Consider the following 16,328-nt stretch of genomic DNA (forward strand, 5'->3'; position numbering starts at 1 on the left):
ATGATTTAGGAAAAAAAATCTAATAGTGTAAAAGGCTTCAGAACACACAGGTGAATGTGAGAAATTGCAAAATTGGTCCTGATGCAAGGTATTTCAGTGGTGAGAGGCCAGTTTTCAGGCCTCTGCTATAAACCCAAAGTGTATTTCTCATTTGCATTTCCCAAAATTTAACCTCCGTACAGATACAGGAGTCTACTGAAAAACAGACAAGGAACCAACAAAGGAGGAAACCCTGAAGGAAACTTTGGGGAAAGGTGACCAAAATGTATGTATCTGAAAGTTGGTATTGTATTGGGAAGGAAGAGAATTCTCATGACATTCCTCACTAGACTTTAAACAGAAATGCTCTAAAGATTTGGTGAAAGAGTGATATGCCCTCATGGCCAAGGTCTCTAGAAAGAAACGTGGTGCTAGAAGGGTGGGCAAGGCTAGAAAACAAAATTTTGAATGAAATGAAGGAAATGGATATGAATTAACAACTATGAATGAAATAAAAATGAATATGCATAGTTCAAATAATAAAGCAATGGGTGCAGTACCTAAGGAAAGCTAGACTTCCACAGAGCTTCAGTGTGCTCAGGTATTCAAAAGGATTTCACCAAAGATGGCAAGGAGACCATATCCCCAGAAGTAGACTTCTAGAATTAACAGAAAACCTATAGGCAAGGAGTGAAAATTTAAAAAAAAACCACAAGCAACAATTTTTTTTTTGGCTATTTTGGCCATGTCGCATGGCTTGTAGGATCTTAGTTCCCTGACCAGGGATCAAACCCATGCTCTCAGCAGTGAAACTGTGGAGTCCTAACCACTGGACTGCCAGGGAATTCCAGCAACACATTTTAAATAGGATTTGTGATGTTCAGAGCAAGTAGGTGTACAAGGAGATAACAGGTCCTCTCTTTGCAGAAGATGCTGGATGAATTCAGTCAACACACATTTATCACTTGTCTTCCATGAGGCTGGCACATAATAGGTGTGCCTCAAACAGTGGCTGTATATACTGAACACAAAGATTAATGATGGTCCCTTGTCGGTGGCCCTCTGTTAGTGGTGGTGCAGACCTGTGAGCAGGTGCGTGATGAGGGCTATGACCGTGGCACCCCGCACAACTGAGGAGAAAAGAGACAAGGGAGGGCGTCAGAGGAAGCTTGCTGAGTGGAAGAACTGCCTGATAGCAACTGGGAAGAGAGTGTAGAGGATCAGACCACGCCTAAGTTTGGCACCTACGTCTGGCCAGCCCTCTCTCAAAGGGAGACTCCTGGGGACTATCTTTATCCCCACTGCACTTGAGAAAACTGAGGCTTGGAATGGAAGGTGGTGATGTGCCTCAGGTCACACAGCTGGGCAGCAGCAGAACCAGGGCTCATCCGACAGAACACGTTACCATCTCGTTCTTTGGCTCGGGGCAGAAAGCTGCCGAAACGCCCTTCAGGGTTTCTCAAAGACTCTGATTCTGGGTGACGAGTCCCCGTCTTCTGGGAAATGCGTTGGTCTGGGTTATACTGCCTCCTGAACACAAGAGAGGAATGCTTTGGCTTTGGTTCCAGTGCTCTGACGTCTACCTCTCCTTGAATACAAAGCCCAAGTCTGAGTGCCTCGTGACCCTGGCAGAATCGGCAGCAGCCCCCGCTGGTGCGTTCACGTTCTGCACACAGCTGTGCCATTTCTGCCTTGAACCCGCTGAGCCTTTGTGGCATCTACTCTTTTTTTATTTTTTAATTCATTTGGGGCCAATAATATGCTTTGTTGAGAACCAGGCTTTGTAAAATGAAGAAATTAGCTGCAATAACATTGTGTGGTCTATATTAATGAGTTGTAACTCGATATCAAGTTCATTATCAAAACAAACCCTTCATTTGCCTGAAGGCTTATGGCTCTGTGTCTGGCTGAAAAAGCAAGCCTCCCTTTGTGAAGGCAGGAAAAACAAACCTTCAGAAAGTGGCCATTTGTGCTGAAAATGCCCGCGACACACCCTTCACGGAAACTGCATGAATTGTGGTCCTGTCATTTACGGCTGGAGACACCCTTGTGCTCTTTTGCTTTGGGCTTAAAACATTACCTGGACTGCTCCGCTCTGCTATCAATCTTACCTAACGATCTATTTACCTAAAGTACACAATCACAGACCAGCCTCCCATTACAGTCTAGGGCAGATGAAAGAACATTAATGAAACCAAGAGCCTGCAGGACTGGATGGCTTGGCAGTTGGTCTGAACCGCTCCCTGCCCTCGGTGTCCAAGTGGCCAGGCTGTCCTGGGGTTTTTTTTTTTTCCTTTTTCTCTTTTTCAACAGATGAAATTGCTATAATAATTAAAGGAGCTAAAAGGAAGCACAGGAGGAGCTAGCAAATACTGTTAGGTTTCAGGATGCAAAGGGGAGAGGGGTGGGGAGAGAGAGCAGAGAGGAAGCGGGGAGGAGGGTGGAGGGAGGACGAAGCGAGAGAAGACAGACCCTTTACGCACAGCCTCCAAATCTGCGGTGAAGCAAAAACTGCTCTCTGTGGACTGTGACATTTTTTGATTCTCCCGGAATCAGGGCTGGGTGCTTAGAGGGCGTCTGACTTCTGACCAACCTCCTCACCCACTTCATTAAGGGCCCTACCACGGGCTAAATTCAGGTCCTTTAGGTGCCAGAAGGGGCTCTCTTCCTTCACAGGCAGGCGAGGTCTAGTTTCAAGTCGATTTGCAGTAGGACCAGGTTCTAACAGTAAAAAGGAAGAAAAGGGGCCCCTTTGTTTTGAGAGGAACTGAGAGATGGCTGCATTTGAAGTGACTTATGTGGACATCGTTACATCCCCCCGCCCGCCCCGCCCCAGGATGCTCCCATAATGTCTGATGAGCTCAGAAGGGCTTCTGCAATGGGGAGGGTGCGGGCTGGGGAAGTACAGTTCGGACCTAAATTTGGGGGCTTGAAAGTGAAGCCAAGTCTCCATCTCAGCAAATAAAGAGTAGCAGCTCTGGGCCCCATGCAGAGAAGGGAAAACAAAATGGGACTTTGGAGCCAGACTGGTCTGGTTTTGAGCCTCAGTTTTCTCAGCTATAAAATGAAGGGGACAACACCTTCATCATGGGGTTGTCATAAAGTCTCAAGTAAGACAAATTTACAAATATAAATCACCTGGTACATTCTGAATCTTCAGTAAATGGTAGGATAACAAGTAAAATAGGTTGCAGGACAGTACAAAGCGTCCTTGTATGGATCCAAGATGCCAGACATCAGACTCCAAAAGAAGGTCAGAAAGACCACCTGGAAGGCATTTTCGAGGTAGCGGTAGGAGCACATAGGACTCTCCATTTGTATCCCCATGCTGAGAATATAAAAACAGAGAGTGGAAAGGGAAAGAGACTTGTGCAGTGACTTGACAGCAGCTGCTGGGATGCTTTGAATCGTGAACCCAAAGGGAGGAGGCGGCTGCATCCTTCAGCTCAAATCAAATGAGAGACCAGATGCTGTGATGCTCAAGAGCATAAAATGTGACCCCTGCAGGTGGGGGCTGGCGAGCTGGTCTCTGATAACCTCGGGGAAAACCCAGAGGACAGAAGCAGGCTGGGTCGTGCTTCTGGGGCAGGGCAGCAAGATGGAGGGTAGCTCTCTTAGCCTCTGTTTCCTCACCTGCAAAGTGTGGTAAATATTGCCTACCTCTCAGTGTTGTAGAGTGAATGGAATTGGTCAGTTCATCAGAGAGGAGAAGCAGATAGCCTACGGTCACAGTGCAGGTGAGCAACAGTGCAAGCAGGACTGGAAAGACCCTGGAATGATCTGTGGCCCAGGTGCTAAGTCAATCAACCCTGACAAGGGTTTGTCTGGCCAGACTAGGAAGCTCAAGAATTAATCCTTTTACTGAGACAATTTAAATCCCAAGCCCTGGAGCTGCACGAAAAAGGGAACAAGCAGGGTTATTTGTTGGTTTGAGGCAGGGAGGGAAAAGGTGAGAAGACTGGTCAGGGTTAAAGAATCATCAGGCTGCCCATGCCAGCTCCCCTGGACCCGTGGAATGCTCCTCCACATCCACCATGTTAATTTCCTACCAGAATGCCAGATTCATGTTCTCAGATTCCCTGGTATCCGTCTGCTTCCTGAGTTTTGAGAGAACTTTTTAAGAAGGTCTAAAAATACCAGAGAAGCAGTCTGATTAGTAGAGGATGGGATCAGCCAATAAGCAAGAGCAACACAGGGGACAACCATGTGCTAATTGCCGCTTGGGCATTTGCTTCAAGGGCCCTTGGAAACAATACATTTCAGTCATGTTACCCTTTTGGCTGCCATTTCCTGAATGTATAAAAAATGATCGGCACGAGAGTCATCATCTCTGGAAATGTCAGTATTTAAATGTTTTAATGCTTGATATTTTGGGGAGCCAATGGCTTCAACCCCTAAGTGGAAACATGAAGAGAGAGCATTCAGTGAGCACCTATTATCTGCCAGGGGCTTTCCTTAGTATTATCTCATTGATCCTCCCAACAAGCCTCCAAAGCAGAGTTGTTATTATTTCTGTATGTGAGACAAAGTTACTGAGACACGGAGAGCAACTTGCCCCCAGTCATACACATAGCAAACGTTAGAATGTCATCTCTCTTTATGGGGCACCCAGTATGTGCTGGGGATGTACTGGTGCGTAAAACACATACAGCCTTTTTCTAAGTGAAATTTACAGTTACCCTGGGGGATGTGATGCCTCGCTTGCCATGCAGAGCTATCCTTGGTCCTGAGAATACAGACTATTCTCATACTGAACTTAAATCCTGCACCAGGCACTGTGCTAGGCTCTGGGCATAGACTTGTGAGCAAGGCAGGGTCCTTTCCCTTCAATGAGCTCGAAATCTACTGGTGGGACCAGACAAATTAACAGGCAATTATGATGTGGGGTTATTTTTTCCTTTTGGTAGAAAATAAATAATTCAGCAGGTCAGAGCTTGGATTTAGACTAAATCCATTTAACTAGATATTTATCCAAATTATTCAAATCAATTAAACTGTTTACAATGATCAACATCTCAGCCACACACACCCCAGAACCTCATTCCTCATTAGCTGGGCCTGTCTTCCTTGCCGTTTTATCTAGCAGGTCTTGACAGTGTACTGACCCAGCATCAAAATATGCCTTTCTTAGAAATGCGACTCTGATTAGAAATGGCTGATAAACCTTCATTGAAATGAGCATTCTTTAGAAAGATGCATCTAAGCCACAAACAGGAGTTCCCCCCACCCTTGCTCCTCCTTGTCCCCAGCTGTGCTTCTCTTCCAGAAAAGCTCACTGGCGTATTTTAGCAAGAGCTCAAGAAAATGCAAATATCCTTGTCTGTGGTCACGGGGCACAGTCACATTCTTGTTTACATCACCTACAGCTAAAATTGGCACTTTCCTTTTTCTGCTGGAGACTTCCTGAATATACTCTTTAAAAATTCGACTGACAGATGCTCCTTTTAGAGAGATACTCGTCTACTGCTCCTTCTTACTGCAGGCAGGCAGGCTGATCTTAAGAGCATAGAATTTCTCTAGTTAGTTGGTCCTGGATTCAAATCCTATCACCTACGTGTCTGGGTATCTCTGGGCAAGTCACAAAATCTCTCCAAGCCTCAGTTTTCTTATCTCTACAAACAGGGGTAATGATAGCATTTGCCCCACGGGACTGAAGAGCTAACTTAAATAAAATATGCAGAACACAGTAGTGGCATAATAGATGCTCAATAAGTGGCAGCCACTATTTGCTCTCTGGAGTCACATAGCAAGGAGGATACCCCCAGACTGTGAGGTTGGGGTTCTTGGTTCTGCATATGAATATGAAGAAACTACAGAGGTGAAGTGATTTGCCCAAGGTCATACAGCTATATAGCAAGAGAGCTCATACTCCAAACTGACCTCCTAATTCCCAGCAAGGGCCACATCCATTCCACTGCTGTTTGGAACCCTGGAAACATCTTGCCGTGGAAAACTACAGTTTCTTGTGGGGAGGAGGGGAAGGGGAGAAAGTTCTACAAGGAGGAAGAAGATGGAAGGTACAGCACCTTTGAAACCCAGTGTGACTTCCAAGTAGACCAAGTAATGAAAGATGGAGCTGGAAAAGCCGGCGGGGACTAGATCATGCAGAGCCTTTTAAACCTTATTAAACATAATCATCTTCATTTTGAGGGCCATTAATTGTTCTAACCAGGGAAATGACAATATCACACTTGTAATGAAAGAGAATGGGTTGGAAGAAGGTCAGATTGAAGGTAAAGGGGGCAGTTGGGAGGCTGGTGGAATAGTCCAGGCTAGAGATGGAGATGAAGGCATCCTGGATCAGGTAGTGACCTTGCGGAAGGAGGCAGTGTCCACAGAGTGCCTGCCCTGAGGCAGCTGATTGAACATGAGAGATGACAAAGCGAGAGAAAGCAAAGATGAAGCTCAGGTTTCTGCCTGAACACCTGGGTACACAACGGCATCATTTATTAAAATGGGGAACGTTTCACCATTCAGCCGGGGAAAGGTACTCAGGACTTGGGTGGTCCTGCACTGCCGTGGTTCTCAACCCAAGATGACTCTGGTCCCAGAGGACCTTTGCTAATATCAACGCATTTGTGGTTGTCACAATTGGCATCTAGTGGCTAGAGACCAGGGGTGCTGCTCAACATCCTACAACGCACAGGGCAGCCCATCGGCCCCAAATAGCAACAGAGTCAAGGTTGAGAAACCCTGTTCTGCTGAAATTCATAGACTTAAAGGAAGTAAAACATTAGAACTTTTCAGTTATTGAAAGATTTCATGGGAACTCATGGAGCTAAATCCTCCCTAATTTGAAACCCCCCCAGGATAGAAACTTGGGTAACTTCGTGTGTGGAAGAGAAGAGCATGGAAAGATTTACCTGCTGGAACTCTGTGGAACAGCCTTTTGTCCAACAGGGCATCAAGAAAGAACCTGTTCCTTGGGGGAGAAGAGCAACAAACTCCACCTCACCCTGACGCATTAGAAAATAAGAACATCCAGCCACGATTCGGTGTCTTGTATCGCCCCAAGTCCACTCCAGCCAACAGCAGGTCAGATGGCTTCACTGCACCTTTCTTCCCATGATAGAACTTGCTTTTATCTCCAACTCTAATATATTTTTCACCTTTCTTTTTGACTTATTTGCCATTTTGATTCATGGTTATTTATGCATTTTCTCTCCAACAGAATTGTGGATTTCTTGAGAGAAGCCCCCAAGTCTGATTCATATTAATGCATCCAAAACACCTGTCCTATGCATTTAACTGACATCTCAGAGGGTCATACTGACCCTGCACCAGGCTACTCTGCTGCTAAGTCGCGTCAGTCGTGTCCGACTCTGTGCGACCCCATAGACGGCAGCCCACCAGGCTCCGCTGTCCCTGGGAGTCTCCAGGCAAGAACACTGGAGTGGGTTGCCATTTCCTTCTCCAATGCATGAAAGTGAAAAGTGAAAGTGAAGTCGCTCAGTCGTGTCCGACTCTTAGCGACCCCATGGACTGCAGCCCACCAGGCTCCTCTGTCCATGGGATTTCCCAGGCAAGAGTACTGGAGTGGGGTGCCACTGCCTTCTCCGCTGTACCAGGCTACAATGGGGCATTACTTTCCATTCTTTCTGCCACTGAGCTGCAGCCAGCTGTGGACCCCTTGAAGCCCCTGACAACACTGAACCCATTCCAGAAATCATGCCAACTGTATAATCTTCCCACTTAGTGAAATCCAGAAATCCCAAAGCGCTTCCACACTTGCAGGCAGAGGCAGATCTCCAAACAGAGCTAACTTTTGAGTTATTAAATACAACTTCCGACTGCATAAATTCCAACTTAGACAGAAATACATCAGATCAAAATTGAGCCTGCAAGAAATTTTTTCAGCAGAGTTTGAAAACAGGAATTCAGAAGGGAAAATGCCACCATCTCATGATAGAAGGTATCCCATTACTGGTGATTATGATTTTGAATTTAACTGTCAGAAAGATCTCTGAGAAAAATATGTTGATTTGTTCAGTCCAAGAAAGGTTTAATTGGCTTCTGTCAGATTTTATGTAAGTGCTACTTGCCACTGAACCCCACGTGGATTCTGCAGCTTTTGAACTGAGCAGATGACGGCTGAGTCTTCAGAGGCTGCAGGAATGCTGACAAGGGGTCAAGGACAGGTCTCTTTCTATGGTTGTGCAAAGGCTTGTCCAGAGATTGATTCTTTAAGTGCCTCCCCCCCACCCACTCTCCAAATGATGAAAACAGAAGGGAGTCAAAGGAATAAAGACAGTCCACTATCTTGGATCTCTTTTCATCTGACTCCCTATATTTTTCAGTTTCTGGAAGGTGGTTCCATGTGATTGTCTTTTTCACTTCTAGGTATCCTCAACACCTAGAATTACACTTAGCACACATCTGGAGCTCAGTAAATAGTAGTGAATGAATGTTTCGCTTGGTGACTTCCCCCTTATCCTGACCCCCTGAGCTCTTCAGTGGATTCTGTGCTGTTTTTTAAAGTACCACTCTGGACAAAGGCCCTTGACATCCCTAAACAGTTGTGGTACAGGCTAAGAGCTGTCTCTCTCTCTCTTTTTTTCAGGTTACTGTATTGCTTGGGACCCCCAATATCTGAGTTTTTGTGAAGTCTTTGCTAGTTATTGCTGATCAATCAACCTGACCCCCATCTCCAATACTTTCACCTCTCTCTTGCTCCTGCTTTTCCACACTCAGGATAGACACACACTTTCCCAGCCATTCTTTTTTTTTTTTTTTCCATCCTGAGCCATTCTTGCAATTAATAAGACAGGTGGCAGTACCCTAGCAGATGAGACATAAGAGGAAACACGCTGGGAATTTTCCTGGAAAGTCTTTGTCTGCCTCATTAGAAAGACAAAAATAGTTCTTACCCTCCATTTTATTCTCTTTCTACTGGAATATGAATGTAATGGGTGGAGATGAGGTAGCCATTCTATGACCATGAAGGAAAAGGACCTGCCAGTCTTAACATTAATAAGTTCCTCCTTGAACCAATGCCAGTGGGCATATACCTCCAGACTTCTCACATAAGAAAAATAAATTCACATTTGTTTAGGTCACTGCTTTTGAGTTTTTTCTCTTACTTGCAGCCAAGAATGATCCTAATTGATACATAAGGTTTTCTTTTTTTTAAACCGTTTCTGTCTCTCCATAGGATTAAAACATGAGTAATGAGACTGGGCTGAAAGTTAAAACCAAGGGATTTAAATCACACTTAAGGGCACTGGCACTCCCTTTCCTACAACTAGGATTTTTTAACTGGGTCATGCATTTCTGCCATCAGGATGAACTCTCTCCTGCAAGGCATCTCATCCTTCACAAAATTATGCTGATGTTGTTGCTGTTCAGTCACTAAGTTGCGTCCAACTCTTTGTGACCCCATGGACTGCAGCATATCAGGCTTCCCCATCCTCCGCTATCTCCCAGAGCTTGCTCAAGTTCATGTCCATTGAGTCGGTGATGCTATCTAACCATTTCACCCTCTGCTGCCCTCTTCTCTCCTTGCCTTCAATCCTTCCCAGCATCGGGGTCTTTTCCAATGAGTTGGCTCCTCACATCAGATGGCCAAAAGTGTTGAAGCTTTAGCATTAGTCCTTTCAATGAATATTCAGAGCTGATTTCCTTTAGGACTGGCTTGATCTCCATAAAAATATACTCTCACACAAGTTCTTAAAAATATCCCTAGGCCTGCTTCTTCCCTTCTACCCTTAAACTGGGACTTGGCATCACTAATGATGGATCCCAGTCTGCGACTTTACAGTTAATGCTCAGCTTCCTTCAGGCTTCACATCTGGTCTATCTTCAAAACAGTGATGGAGGCACACGTGTCCAGTCAGAGAAGACAAAGGAGCATGAGTCATAATAACAACTGTCATCACCTACTAAGGAGTTCACTGTGTACTGAGTGCCATGCTCAGTATTTCAGACGCATTATTTTATTTAATCCTTTCAAAAGATCTACATGGTAGACCCTATTATTATTCAGGCCATTTCACAGAACCTCACATTAGGGTCAAAGAGTGCATTCGAGACCACCTTGTCTGATTTCAAAGGCAAAGAACTTACCCTGTCACTAAGCTTGCATCATATCAATTAGACTCTGATGGGTTTCTTCTACTGCTCCTCTCCCATCCCCACCCTCACCTCTCCATGCTCAGCAGCTGCTTCTTCACAGATGAGACAAAGAACTCACTTCATTTTGTCCAGCATAAAGAAAGTGCCTATCGTTCTTCCCATGTCAGAAGGTAATGAACACATGCCTTCCCGGCACCCTGATTTATCACGGAGGGAGCTGACTGTCACGTGGGTGTGCGATTAGACACAGTCATATTCGCTGAGGCAAACATCACCAGTCCAGAGCTTCAGGGCAGAAAGAAAACAAAACAAAGCAACAACTCGAATTCTGCAACTGTCTCCATGCAGTAACAATGGAGCCAGAAGAATCCCTTGGGGAGAAAAAAGGACTCGTTGCTATCTTCCTGGCCTAAAAGTCATGAGTGATGATAAAAATGAAGGTGCAGCTGGCTGGGATTTTTTACAACTGAATCTCAAGTGGTCTTCAGATCTCTCATTTATTTTATTTTTCAGGGTAATCACTGATTCAGGGCAGGGCGCGTAGTCTCCGTGATTAGAGACTAGAGAAATTACCCAGTGCTGAGCCCACTTCGAACAAAGACCAGTGACTCACCACGTTACCACTTCAGGCCACAATTTCTCTTAACTGAACAAAGAGGAAAATCGCTTCATGTTTGCAGTGGAAATGTATTATGTTGGAGTCAAGGTTTCTCTTGTTGGAGGAAACCCGTGCTTGTTTGATTCCAGATAGCCCGACTGGATGGTGGGTTGAACTTCTGAGAGCTGCCCTGGGCAACTCTATTCTCACCATTGGGGTGGATGGTAGTGGGTGCGGGACGGTGATGCTCAGGCCAAGGTCTCCTTAGATGGGACTGTATATAGCTTGCCTCCATCTCCCTGAATCTGCCAACTTACCTCTCAGCAGAGAACTAGACCCTGGGGCTCTTCAAGCCTCAGTCTATTCAGGTGCAAAGTGGGGGTGGGGGTGGGGGGGTTGTAATAACTACATCTCTATCACAGAGTCAATTAAAAGATTAAGCAACAGTGTCATAATGGCTAACATTTCCTAGTATTTACTCTGCGCCAGGCCCTGTTTTAAGAGCTTTACCCATATTAATTCATCTAATCCCCACAAAACCCTATGAGACTGGAACATTTTTAGCTGGATTTCCTCTATTCTAAGACGTGCATTTTCTTTCCTCATTTCAGCATCTCTGAAACTGGGGTACTTCTTATAATTGAAAGTAGGGCATAATTTAGTCAGTAGTTTTGTTTCTTGTTGGCACACGCAGAAAATGGTGATGCCTCTTGAAATGGAAGATGCCTTAGATCAAATACAAGGTGCCCACTTCACAGAGGAGGAAACTGAGGCACAGAGAGGCACTGATTTGTTCAAGGACCCACAACATAATTGAGTGTCAGAGTTGGGGTCCGAACCCATATTGTTTGCTGAAGAATCTGCTCTTTTAATCACAAAGCTAGGATTCACTGAAGCACCCAGTCTAACTCCTGCCTGTTTCAGTGTCTGCCCAAACTAAGGATGCTTCTTGTCCCTCTGCCACCCAGAGACAGAGCTTCTATAAAGGATTCCATGCCTTTATATAGTTTTTGCCAAATGCCATCTCTACATTTCCATTCTAGAACATGGAGAAGGTGTCTGAAGTGCCCTCCTCTGTTTCAGTCTCTTCCAAAGAAGAAAATGTGGACCCATGGTAATCTACATATGCTCTGCTCCCTCCCTCCGCCATGGCTAATCCCATTAAATTTCTCTTTTGCTTCCTTGAGAAACAAAAGGACAAGGGACAAGGAACTTCTTAAACAGATTAGGGCGTCTGATTTAGGGCAGGCTAGACGGTTTCCTCAATAAGACATTCAAGCAGAGGATTTGCACACATTATTTACACTCCCTCCCTCCGCCGAAAAATCTACATGAAGATGCTGTGCAGAGAAAGGTTCCATTGTAACATTGGTTATGATAAAGCAACTTTCAACCCCATGAGAAGAAAAACAGCCAGAGGGCTTCAGGACACTTTTGGGAGTTGCCGCCAGGTGTCACCCATTACACCAGCACAGGGCAGGAAGTGGCATTCCCATTAAGCCCAGCTGATCTCACCTTCCTCCCCTGAGAAGCCAGATTCTTCCTCAAATCACGCCTCACTGGACACCTGGCTGCCTGGCATTTGTTGTGGTTTAGTGGTCTAGTCACTAGGTCGTGTCTGACTCTTTGCAGCCCCATGGACTGTAGCCTGCCACGCTCCTCTGTCCATGGGATTTTCCAGGCAAGAATACTGGAATGGGTTGCCATTTCCTTCTCTAGGGGATTCTCCTTACGTAGGGATTGAACCTGTGTCTCCTATATTGGCAGGGTGATTCTTTACCACTGAGCCACCAGGGAAGCAATCAATGCTTTACAGTAGCTCTAAAAAGTTGAAATTTCTAAAGGCATGATATTTCAAATGTCAGCCAGGGACACCCTAGGGTCTTCATTATTTCCTAGGCAGTGGGGTGTGGGCAGCAGGATTTCCGTGGTTTTGTGCCTGAGGTCTTGTTTATCCAACAGATGCCTGGAAGCCTGCTTCCCTGCTCTTGACCTTCCAGAGTCCTATCTACGCTCCTCTCAAGACAGAGATGGTCTTTTCAACCTCTGCGTCCTCCTCCACTTTCCCCAATGTCTCTAACCCAAGATGGAAAACCTGGTTACATGACCTCTCTCTCTCTCTCTCTCACACACACACACGAGCCTGAATTACCTGTCCCCTGCATTCCCACTACACCCAATGATACATCCCTCCCATACCATTTATCACATTGCATTACAGTGAACTGTTTATCTCTTTTACTTCCTGCCCCAACATACACACTACAGATTGTGAATATTTTTTAGGCAAGTTTTAAATTTTACAAGAGCAGGTATTTAGCACACAAGAGAAATTCAACATGTTCACTAAATGAATGAAACAACCATGTAACAAAAATCTAGGAAGTGCTAACGACCTAAGAATCTGTTCTTCAACTTTGGACATATCAGAGCATGCTCACAGCAATCCCAAGAGGAGGTCCTATGATATCCCCATCTTACAGACAAGCAACACTGGAGCAGAGAAGTTCTGTAACTTGCTCAAGGTCACAGGGCTGCAAAGAGGCAGATCCAGGGTTCAAGCCAGGCTATTTGGGTCCACTGGCCATGTGCTCACACTCACTACTGATTCTTGAAATATCTACTTCCTTCCCTTCTCTCATTGCTATGCTGGGAAGTTCATTCCCAGAGGGGGTTGCTCTGCATAAAACCCATTTCCGTGTAGCATTCTGAAACCAGAGGAGACACTGGTAAAGACTGCATATTTCAGAGGGAACACAGTAAGAGGGCTCAACAGTGAAGGCTGCACAGAGCTGTGTCAATCCTTGGAAAGTAGGAGCTCAGGAACGCTTTGGATCACTACATAAGCACAGGTGAGTTTTAAACTCTCTTCTGTGCCTTGACTTTTTTCAAAGCCCTCCTTCCTGGGACAGGACCTTGAGCCACAAGATATACCAGTGCGGGTGGCCCACAGAAGGCCAGTAATAGGCTCTGCTCCCCTCCCACTGTTCACCTACCTTGGCCAACGTAGGGGTAAACATGGGGGTTTGCAGATACAATAACAAAGACACGTTTAACACAGACAGACATAACTGGCCCGCCCAGTTCTGATCATTAAAAACCAGAAACAATTTGATGCCCAGCACTAAACACATACTCATTTTTGATTTGTCTTTCAAACCAACAACAGTATTTCTTGTCCCATACATTCATGATCAAGTGTCAGCATCACCCTAAACAATTTCCATATCTTACTGAGTCCTCACACTGTTTCTGCCTACTTGATGTTCCTGTTCACATTTCATAGACAGGAGCAAATAAAGCCTCAGAGATGCTAAGCAACTCATCTCAATAGCTGGTGAGACGCCAAGTCAGGTTTCAAACCCCAAAGACTCTGTAGCCTCTCTACGAAGAGAGAGGATGTGCACGTACCCCAAGCACTGCGGATCTCTGAAAATAATTTCTGCGATGGCAAACCTACAATTCATCTTAATTTTTTCCTGATGTTCTACAGTGTCACTGCCGATTTATTCCATCATTTTGGAATTACTAGCTAATACGATGGCCCAGCTCCCCGTTCTGGCTGGCATTTTCATTCTTCACGAGTAACCAACCACTGATAGCAATAGGGATGTGTCACAATTTAATTACACCCTGACTCTTCTTTCTCCTGATGTCCCTGATTGGTCTGGAGGCTAATTTCTATTTTTCGTCTTGAAAACACGACTGCTTTCACAAAGAGACAAAAGACTCACCTGTGTTAGGAGAGCTGAGGCAAAAAAGGGAAAGAGGGCCCCGGAGGCAGGGGCACTCTGCATCTTCTTGGTGATTTTGGTCATCTTGGAAATCCTTCAGGCTAAACTATGTCCAGCAGGGAAGGTTTTGTTTTGTTTTCTCCCCCAGAATCTTCTACATCAGCAGTCACTGGTGTCAAGGGCTTTCCAGCAATTTCTCCCTGACTCACAGGTCCTAATGAGACTCCAGACAGGTTTCTGACTGGGGAGGAATTAACTGGAAAAGTAAGTCTTCCTGGGTTTCCTACCAACAAGATAAGGAAGCCGCCGCGGGGTGAAATCAGGCAAGCCCCGGACTTACTTTTTAGAAAGTCACAAACTTTTATGTTTTTCCACGTTTGGGACGGGGACAGCTTTGTCTTCTAGAAACAAAAATAAAATATGAAACTAAAAAAATAAAACTCCGCTGAAAAAGTCTGAGGGGGGCCCATGGAGGGGCCCCCGGAAATCCATCCTAGGATTGCAGCGGCCAGCCGAGAGGGAGGGAAAGCCACCGCCGCTAACCGGCAGTCCCGGGCCCACGCGGTCGCCTGGCAACGACGCGCCCAGAGAAGGGCTTCCTATTGGTTGGGATCAATAGGGGCGGGGTCGCGAACTCTCCCGGGCCGCTGGGCCCCTGGCTGGAAGCTGGCCAGGGAGCCACGTTCTCCAAACTTTGTCTTTTCCTTTCAGGCCTGAAGACCTTGACCCTTTCTCTTCGTCTAACTACAAGCGTCTCTTTCCTTCCAAACTCTGCCCTGTCCTGCCATAATTCTCTAGTGCCTTGGGTTGGGTAGATCCATGTGGGCCTTGAACCCGTCAATTATTTTACTGTGAGATTTCTCTGTTTTATTCACCCAACAACCATTCCTACTCATCCTTCAAATCCCTCACAGACACAACACATATTCACACATAAATGTATACGTGTATATGTTATGTGTGCATGACATTCAGTTCAGTTCAGTTGCTCGGTCATGTCTGACTCTTTGCGACCCCAGACCTCCCTGTCCATCACCAACTCCCAGAGCTTGCTCACACTCACAGTCCATTGAGTCGGGATAACATCCAACTATCTTACCCTCTGTCATCCCCTTCTCCTCTTGACTTCAATCTTTCCCATCATCATCAGGGTCTTTTCCAATGAGTCGGTTCTTCACATCAGGTGGTCAAAGTATTGGAGTTTCAGCTTCAGCATCAGGCCTTCCAACAAATATTCAGGACTGATTTCCTTTAGGGTGGACTGGTTGGATCTCCTTGCAGTCCAAGGGACTCTCAAGAGTCTTCTCCAACACCACAGTTCAAAAGCATCAATTCTTCAGCGCTCAGCTTTCTTCATAGTCCAACTCTCACATCCATACATGACCACAGGAAAAACCATAGCCTTGACTAGATGGACCTTTGTTGGCAAAGTAATGTCTCTGCTTTTGAATATGCTGTCTAGGTTGGTCATAGCTTTTCTTCCAAGAAGTAAGCTCTTTTAATTTCATGGTTGCAGTAACCATCTGCAGTGATTTTGGAGCCCCCAAAATAAAGTCTGTCACTGTTTCCATTGTTTCCCCGTCTAGTTGCCATGAAGTGAATGAAATTAAGTGCTTGGAATGTGCTAGATGTTGCACTGTCTTCTTATATATATTAACTCAGTCCTCACAGCACATCTTTAAGGAAGGTATTTCCTTACCCTGTTTTACAGACTAGAAAACTGAAGTTCAGAGAGATTGAATGATATGCTTAAGGACCCACAGAAAGTGTGTGAATTAGAATTCAAAGCCAGACCTGTTTGACTCTAAAATCCAACCTCTTAGCCACATGAGCCTGGATAAGACACCTGACTTGGATGAGGCTTAGCTTCCATCGCTTTCACATGGGGAAAGTAGCTGTGCTACAGGTATCAAGGTTAAAACAGATCATTATGTAAAGGCTGAGCA

The 16,328-nt window shown here is 45.4% G+C and overlaps 1 protein-coding gene across 7 annotated transcripts in view; it reads right to left on the reverse strand.

Moving 5' to 3' along the window:
• CCDC60 (coiled-coil domain containing 60) overlaps window positions 1-14,959 on the reverse strand; it is a 176,796-nt gene extending 161,837 nt beyond the window's left edge. For 5 of the 7 annotated variants that reach the window (XR_009730381.1, XR_009730379.1, XR_009730380.1 and 2 more), the window contains exon 1: window positions 14,383-14,958. Coding sequence is in view for 4 of the 7 variants with exons in the window: in XM_061384840.1 (XP_061240824.1) it covers window positions 14,383-14,466 (84 nt within the window). In the remaining 3 variants the exon portion in view is untranslated. Of the gene's footprint in view, window positions 1-14,382 lie in introns of all 7 variants that reach the window. The other 2 variants (XM_061384841.1, XM_061384839.1) reach the window with 1 other exon arrangement.
• Between the last annotated feature and the right edge of the window lie 1,369 nt (window positions 14,960-16,328).

The sequence above is a fragment of the Bos javanicus genome, chromosome 17 (assembly GCF_032452875.1).
Source record: "Bos javanicus breed banteng chromosome 17, ARS-OSU_banteng_1.0, whole genome shotgun sequence".
In the NCBI taxonomy this organism is placed as follows: Eukaryota; Metazoa; Chordata; class Mammalia; order Artiodactyla; family Bovidae; genus Bos; species Bos javanicus.